The 8,682-nt window shown below is 53.6% G+C and overlaps 1 gene segment (V, D, J or C); it reads left to right on the top strand.

Annotated features, from left to right (window-relative positions):
- The first annotated feature begins 1,030 nt into the window (after window positions 1–1,030).
- Window positions 1,031–1,574, top strand: LOC147118378 (T cell receptor alpha variable 9-1-like). The segment is given in 2 exon segments: window positions 1,031–1,076; window positions 1,183–1,574. Coding segments are annotated over 2 exon segments (438 nt in total).
- The last annotated feature ends 7,108 nt before the right edge of the window (window positions 1,575–8,682 follow it).

The following is an 8,682-nucleotide window of genomic DNA, read 5'->3' as shown; positions in this document are numbered from 1 at the left end:
GCACAATAGTTGACCCTGAGCTGGCCCCAAAGCCATAACATTTTATTGCAACCTCAGGTGACTGGACCAAGAAGTCACTTGACTATACTACATGCATTGAATAGCTTTTTAAAACTAGTTCAGTTATATTTAAAGAAATGTTACAGTTGACTTTTCTAATAACTGTACAAACCGTGACAGATCGCAATAAATCACTAAATTTCTTGCGGCATTGTTCTACTGTGCGTGGAATGGTGGAGTTCGCGCTGACAGCCTGGGCAACTTCTGACCAAGCTATCATCTGTCCTTTTCGCGGCACCCTGGACTTCTCATTCCCAATGATGCACAGGCGCTTCGCCTCCACCTCGTCTAGGAGATTGCTGAGGTCATCGTCAGTGAAATTCTGAGTTATTTTATTGATGTGAATTGTGCTCATTCCAGCCATTTCACTTTGATAATTAAATGAAATGAATGAAAAAAATGCTTTCAGGGCATTTAAAACTCTTTAAATTGCTTCAAATCTCTTTAAAACTATTTAACATTCTTCCAATTCATGTAAAAGTATTTAAAAGTTTCTAAAATTAGCAAATGATTCATAAAAATACAAAGAACCTACTCACCATGCTGTTTCTGTATGTACTAAGGCTTTGGAACTTCTGAAAAAAATTGGGGGCGTGTGCTATGCTAACAGGGCGGGTCTCCCTTACACTCCGCGCTGGACGCTCCGCGCAGGCTGCACTCCTGGGCGGCGTGACGTCAGACGCTGCCCAGGAGTGCTCCTCAATAAAACGGAATTCCACACGCGCCCAGAGCACAACGGCCGGTGCGCCAGGTAATTGCAGATCGGAGGCTTGCACCCGCGGCAAGCCCCCGACCCGAATTTCTGGGCCAATGATTCGCATCTGCTGGAAGTGGCTATTTAGAGAAATACAAATGGGCGGGGAGAAGAAATTCCAGTCGATCTGATAAGATCCCCGCGTTGTTTCAGTTTCATCTATTTCAGTACAGGCAACAACCAAAGTCTCTTGTTTGTGGAGTTCAGACTGCAACCATGGAGGTGAAACTCTTCCTGACTCTGGTTATTTTCCTGATCACAGGTCGGTGATTATTGGAACATTCCTACAATATTCCTCAAATCTCATACAATTTATTGTCTTTGTGTTGCTCTGTCTAACCCGCTGTGTGCCCGCTGCTTTTTTTCAGAGATGAGCAACGGAGACTCGGTGGCCCAGTCAGAACACGGAGTCAGATCAGAAGAGGGTGAAGATTCAGCAATAACCTGCAGTTACTCTGTATCGGGATTAGCTACATTCTATAACCTGTTCTGGGATCGCCAGTATCCCCACCCAGCCCCTCATTATCTGCTCAGAGCTGCTAATTATGGGAATAAAAAGACGGCTCTGGGCTTTGAACACTTCAGCAGAAATCTCAACTGGACACAAAGCACTTTTCACTTATCCATGAAAGGCTTGAAGATCACAAACAGCGCCGTGTATTACTGTGCCCTGAGAGCCATAGTGAATAAGGTTCCCTCGGTCCTCATACAAGCACAGGTCGGCATCAAGGGTCGACTCCAGGAAAATATCGGTGATTGACTCTCCGAGAGGTTATAGGGCAAATGAATGGGAAAATACAACCTGATCCGATCGGTTTCCTCCAGTTAAATGTATTGCTGTCAGTGTTGGGATAAATGGAATTTCTCAACCATTTTAACCCACGATCAAATTCAGACATTTCCAGCCCCAGTGTTAGCTCATACCTGACTCTGGGAAAAATAACAGGATCGATCTCTACAAGTGAATGTCCTGGGTGTGGTGAGGATCCGCCAGGTCACGTTATAAAATATATCTCACCGGCGTCGAGGGCTCTCCACTTATCATGTCCCTCTTAATCTTGAGGCTTCGACTAGTAATGGAGCTCATTGAATGTGGTGGGAAGTGAATGATGCCGAGGATTGAATTGATTTAGATTATGTTTCTCTTTTCACCTAAATGAGAGAGAGAGAGAGAGAGAGGGAAAGGAAGACACCGAGTTAAAAACAGATAAAGACACCGAGCTAAACAGAGCGAGTGACACCGAGGTAGAAAGAGAGAGAGAGAAAGGGAGAGACAGAGACACAGAGCTAGGCAGACAGAGAGTGAGAGACAGAGAGACAGAGAGAGAGAGAGAGACAGAGAGTCACTGACACTCTCATAGCTTGGCAAGGATAGGGCTTGGAGGGAGACATCAGCAATTGATCCACACTAACACTGATTGGCGCACAGATGGCGTCAGTTCTGAGAGATCAGCCAATCCTGTCCTTGGGAAACGCCCCTCAGTTAAATCTGCAGCTGATCTGAATTTACTCTTCAATATCAGACTAGAAGTGTCAACATATTTCAAACATTGTTATTTTCCATCGCAACCTGAACCAGACACCATGTTATCCCCATGTTCCGTATTGGTAATAATGATCATGCTGCCCGGTGAGTCTATGTTTAAATGGTCCAGCCTTTTGACACATTCTTTATTTTGTTTGAGGAACGAGTGGCAAAGACTCGGTGTCCCAGGTTCCGCCTGAATTAATGGCTCAGGAAGGACAAGCCAATATACTGAACTGCAGTTACTCGGCAGCGTTCAACTCTCTTCTGGTTGATGCGCTATCAATTACTCATAAAAGACTGAGAGTTAGAGTAATTGATAGCGCATCAACCAGAAGAGAGTTGAACGCTGCCGAGTAACTGCAGTTCAGTATATTCAGCACGGTGGCATAGTGGTTAGCACTGTTACCTCACAGCGCCAGGGACCCGGGTTCGAATCCGGCCTCGGGTGACTGTCTGTGTGGAGTTTGCACATTCTCCCCGTGTTTGCGTGGGTTTCCTCCGGGTGCTCCGGTTTCCTCCCACAGTCCAAAGATGTGCGGGTTAGGTTGATTGGCTATGATAAATTGACCCTTCGTGTTGGGGGGATTAAAATACGTGGGGTTACGGGGATAGGGTGGGATATGTGTCGGTGTAGGCTCGATGGGCCGAAATAGCCTCTATCTGCACTGTGGGGTTTCTGTGATTCTGTGATTAGTAACTAAAGGCTTTTATTAACAACAGAATGGAGGTCTGCCTCGAGTGGTCGACCGGTCCAGGATACTAAGGGCTGGGGAGCAGTCACCTTTATACTAGGACCTGTGGGAGGAGTCAGCCGAGGCATGTCCAGGCATGTACACAGTGGAATACAAACAGGACAAACAGGAATACAAACAGTGGTTTACCACATTCACCCCTTGTTTAAAATTGAGTCCGGCGGGGTGAAGTGTATTAAAAGTTAGTGTATTGGAGTCTCTCCGGAGGTCTTGTCTGCCGCTGTGATCGGCGTGGCGACGGCAGGGGTAGTGAAGCTTCCGGCGTCGAGTCCAGCATAGGCTGTGGCACAGGCGTGTCGTCCTCGTAGATGTCGAGCGGGTCGCGGGGCCCAGGCCTGCCGTCTGCTGGGGCTGGATATCGGATCGTGGGGGGGGGTGGTAGTGGGTAGTGGGTTACTGTGGTCCCCGAGGGTGCAAGGTCTCTTATGGAGACTGTGTCCTCCCGCCCGTCCGGGTATGCGATGTAAGCATACTGGGGTTTGGCGTGGAGGAGGTCGACCCTCTCGACCAGGGGGTCCGTTTTATGGGTCCTCACGTGTCTTCTCAGTAGGACCGGCCCTGGGGACGTCAGCCATGGCGGTAGCGATGTCCCTGATGTGGACTTCCTTGGGAAGACAAACATTTTCTCATGAGGGGTGGCGTTAGTGGCAGTGCAGAGCAGTGACCGAATAGAGTGGAGCGCATCGGGGAGCACATCCTGCCAGCGGGAGGTTGGAAGGCCCCTAGACTTTAAGGCTAGCAGGACGGCCTTCCAAACTGTCGCATTTTCTCTTTCCACCTGTCCGTTCCCCCGGGGGTTGTAACTGGTGGTCCTGCTTGTGGCAATACCCCCAGTTAGCAGGTACTGACGGAGTTCGTCGCTCATAAACGATGAGCCCCGGTCGCTATGGATATAGCTGGGGAAGCCGAACAGGGTGAAGAGGTTGTTCAGACATTTAATGACCGTGGCACTGGTCATGTCCGGGCAGGGGAAGGCGAACGGGAAACGGGAGTACTCATCAATAATATTGAGGAAGTACACATTGCGGTCGGAGGAGGGGAGAGGCCCTTTAAAATCAATGCTCAGGCGCTCGAAGGGGCGAGTGGCTTTTATCAGGTGGGCCCTGTCTGGTCTATAAAAGTGTGGTTTGCACTCAGCGCAGACTTGGCAGTTCCTGGTCATGGTCCTGACCTCCTCAATAGAGTAAGGCAGGTTGCGGGCCTTGATGAGGTGGAAGAACCTGGTGACCCCCGGGTGGCAGAGGTCATTGTGGAGGACCCGTAGTCTATCGATCTGCGCGCTGGCGCAGGTGCCACGCAATAGCGCATCCGGGGGTTCATTTAGCTTCCCTGGCCGGTACAAGATCTCGTAGTTGTAGGTGGAAAGTTCGATTCTCCACCTCAAGATCTTGTCATTTTTGGATTTTGCCCCTCTGCTTGTTGTTAAACATAAAAGCAACTGAACGCTGGTCAGTGAGCAGGGTAAATCGTTTACCGGCCAGGTAGTGCCTCCAATGACGCACAGCCTCCACAATCGCCTGGGCCTCCTTCTCAACAGCGGAGTGTCTGGTCTCCGGGCCTTGGAGGGTTCGTGAAAAGAAGGCCACGGGTCTCCCCGCCTGATTGAGGGTAGCGGCCAGGGCAAAGTCGGACGCGTCGCTTTCCACCTGGAAGGGGATGGATTCGTCCACTGCGTGCATGGTGGCTTTGGCAATGTCCTCCTTGATACGGTGGAAGGCTAAGCGGGCCTCTGCCGTCAAGCGAAAAGAGGTGGACTTGATCAGCGGACGGGCCTTGTCCGCATAGTAGGGGCCCCACTGGGCGTAATAGGAGAAAAACCCTAGGCACCTCTTCAGGGCCTTGAGGCAGTGGGGCAGTGGAAGTTCCATAAGGGGACGCATCCGGTCGGGGTCGGGGCCGATGGCTCCGTGTTCCACAACACAGCCAAGGATGGCGAGGCGGTTTGTGCGGAATATGCACTTCTCCTTGTTATATGTCAGGTTTAGGAGTTGGGCGGTGCGGAGGAATTTTTCGAGGTTTGCGTCATGGTCCTGCAAGTCACGGCCGCAGATGGTCACATTGTCCAGATATGGGAAAGTGGCCTGCAACGCATTTTAATCTACCATCCGGTCCATCTCCCTTTGGAAGATGGAGACCCCGTTGGTGACGCCAAAGGGAACCCTAAGGAAGTGATAGAGGCGGCCGTTTGCCTCAAAGGCAGTGTACTGGCGGTCCTCAGGGCGGATGGGGAGCTGGTGGTACGCTGATTTCAGGTCAATGGTCGAGAAGACGCGGTACTGCGTGATCTGGTTGACCATATCAGCTATACGGGGGAGTGGGTAGGCGTCCAGCAGGGTGTAGCGATTTATTGTCTGGCTGTAGTCGATGACCAGGCGCTGCTTCTCGCTGGTCTTAACGACCACAACCTGGGCTCGCCAGGGGCTGGTGCTGCCCTCAATAATCCCTTCTTTCAGGAGCCGCTCCACTTCGGTTTTAATGAAAACCCTGTCCCCGGCACTGTATCGCCTGCTCTTTGTGGCGATGGGCTTACAGTCGGGGGTGAGGTTAGCAAACAGTGGTGGGGGGGTGACTCTGAGTGTGGAGAGGTTGCACCTGGTGCGCGGCGGGCAATTTGGAAGCTGCTGGCTGCGGACTGTGAGTGGGGGTAGGGGTCCACCGTACGCCATCGTAACACTTTTAAGGTGGCACTGAAAATCTAACCCCAGCAGGACGGCAGCGCAGAGGTCAGGCAGGACCAGAAGTTTAAAATGATCGTACACGGTCCCGTCTACTACGAGTGTCACCATGCAGTAGCCGCCGATGTCCGCCGACTGGGACTCGGAGGCCATAGAAATCCGCTGTTGCGCAGGCAGGACTGGGAGAGAGCAACGCCGCACCGTGTCGGGGTGGATGAAGCTCTCCGTGCTCCCAGAGTCAAAAAGGCAGATTGTATCGTGACCATTTACCTTAATGTCCATTGTGGAACTGGCCAGTTGGTGCGGTCTCGCTTGGTCCAGTGTAACGGATGCCAGCATAGGGGTCGGTGTGTCGCTGCGGCTATCAGATGAGGCGGTGTCGGGGGCCTGCTGCGTCCCGGCTGTCGTCCAAGGTGGCGGCGTCCATGAACCCCATGTGGCTGGAGGCGTCCAAAATGGCTGCTGTACCGGTGATTCGCACACGGCCGGGGAGGTCCAAAATGGCGGCCCGCATGGCCCACACGCGGCGCTGCTGGGGTTCGGGGTGGCTTTGGCCCTGCAGGCGCTAGCGGTGCTGAGGCTTTTTCGAGGGCATGTTGTTGTTGGAAGCGAGAGAGGGAGAGCGACTGGGGGGGGGGAGAGAGGGAGAGAGAGAGAGCGCGAGTGGGGAGGAAGAGAGAGAGCGACTGGGGGGTAGAGAGAGAGCGACTGGGGGGTAGAGAGAGAGCGCGGGTGGGGGGAAGGGAGGGCGGGGGGAAGGGAGGGGCAGGGGGGAAGGGAGGGCGGGGGGGAAGGGAGGGGGGAAGGGAGGGCGAAGGGGGAAGGCGGGGCGAAGGGGGAAGGCGGGGCGAGGGGAAGGGGGGGCGGGGGGGAAGGGAGGGGGGAAGGAAGGGGGGAGGGAGGGCGGGGGGGGAGGGAGGAAGGGAGAGCTTGAGGCTGAGAGACAGGCACGGCCACGCCCAGTTGCCGTGGTAACCCTGCCGCGCCGCCCCGCACTGCCGAGAGCCCAGCTCTCCGAGTCCCGCCCCCCCCGGCCGAGAGCCGCGCTCTGCAAGCCCCGCCCCCCCGGCCGAGAGCCGCGGTCTCCAAGCCCCGCCCCACCCCCGGCCGAGAGCCGCGCTCTCCAAGCCCCGCCCCCCCCGGCCGAGAGCCGCGCTCTGCAAGCCCCGCCCCCCCGGCCGAGAGCCGCGGTCTCCAAGCCCCGCCCCACCCCCGGCCGAGAGCCGCGCTCTCCAAGCCCCAGCCGGCCCCCACTCCCGTTGCCGGGGTAACCCGATCAGCACTCTCGAGAGCCCCCCCACCCCCCCCCGCCCGAGCCGAGCGCGGAACAGAGTCTCACCTGCTCCTGCTGCGCGCGCACCCTGACCCTCGTGGCTGACGCCGTTGCCCCGGGTAACGTGACACGGTGGGGGGGGGGGATGGTGATGAGCTTAGCAGCAGCCCAGTTACCTAGCTCGGGCCTGGCTGGGCAAGAAAGGCCCCGGCTTTCAGGCCTAAGAAAAAAACGGGCAAAGGTAGGAAAAAGAATGTTCAGGTTAGATAAAATATTTACAAATGAGTGATTTATTTTAAAAGAATTTAATAAATTGAATTATATTTTGCTGGAAATGTATATTTGAAAAGAAAGACGCAGAAAGCAGGAAAAAGAATGGAAGCAAGATGGCGGCGACTCACCTCGGTTCAGAACGATAAGGCCCGCCCACACACCGTCAGGTCACCAAAGCGTAGGATTGGTCAATTGTCCCATCACTCGACCGTAGGAGGGCCTGGCCGCACGCGGCAGCAAGCCGCCGTACGATTGGTCGACCTCGAGGTCACTCTGTCGCTAATGAGCGGATAATGAGACGCTAATGAGCGGAACGTTGAAGGTTTTTCAGATACCGCGGGCGGGATTTTAGCCCGGCCGAAACGTAAATACGCTTAAAACCGTCTCGGAAGCGTAAGCTTTCTTTGGAGGTAATGCGCACGTAGGTACGCCCTGTAACTTTCGAGCGCATAGCCCGACAGACGCACAGGCGATGACAGACAGAATGACAGAATGACAGACAGACAGACAGACAGACAGACAGACAGATGTACCGATTTATATATATAGATATATATATAATGACCTATACAGATTCGCTGATCGCAGCGGCGGATTTGATTCTTATCGCCACGCGCAACACCCCCTACCTACGCCACGCCCCACACCCCCAAGATGGGGGAAGATGTGAATCTCCCGCACCCACGCCACGCCCGCCTCCACCTTGGAAAGGCTCCAGATAATAACTGGTTGGGCTTCGATGGAAATTTTCTTTTTAAATCAGTTGGCTTCATGACATTAAATATTCGCATGTTAACGTAACAGGTAGAAATAAAATCACAAACACAGGCGGAATATAAGAGCCAGATCGGGCAGCACGGTGGCATAGTGGTTAGCACTGTTGCCTCACAGCGCCAGGGACCCGGGTTCGAATCCGGCCTCGGGCGACTGTCTGTGTGGAGTTTGCACATTCTCCCCGTGTTTGCGTGGGTTTCCTCCGGGTGCTCCGGTTTCCTCCCATAGTCCAAAGATATGCGGGTTAGGTTGATTGGCTATGATAAATTGACCCTTAGTGTTAGGGGGATTAAATACGTGGGGTTACGGGGATAGGGTGGGATATGTGTTGGTGTAGGGGTTACGGGGATCGGGTGGGATATGTGTCGGTGCAGGCTCGATGGGCCGAAATGGCCTCTATCTGCACTGTGGGGTTTCTGTGATTCTGTGATTCTGTGATCCTGTCCCATTACCGGAGCGACCAGCAGGAAGTTACTGACGCTGTCAACAACCTCTTTCTCGGAGCTGATCTGAACATCGATCCATAACTTTAAGGGAAAACAGCTGATCAGAAGCAGAAAGGACAGTTTAACCGATCGATTCATTCTCTGATC

This window comes from Somniosus microcephalus, chromosome 4, assembly GCF_052327205.1.
Source record: "Somniosus microcephalus isolate GS21.2 chromosome 4, FLI_Smic_1.0, whole genome shotgun sequence".
Lineage (NCBI taxonomy): Eukaryota > Metazoa > Chordata > Chondrichthyes > Squaliformes > Somniosidae > Somniosus > Somniosus microcephalus.
Note: the sequence above shows the minus strand (reverse complement) of the source record. Positions and strands in the feature narration are given on the sequence as shown.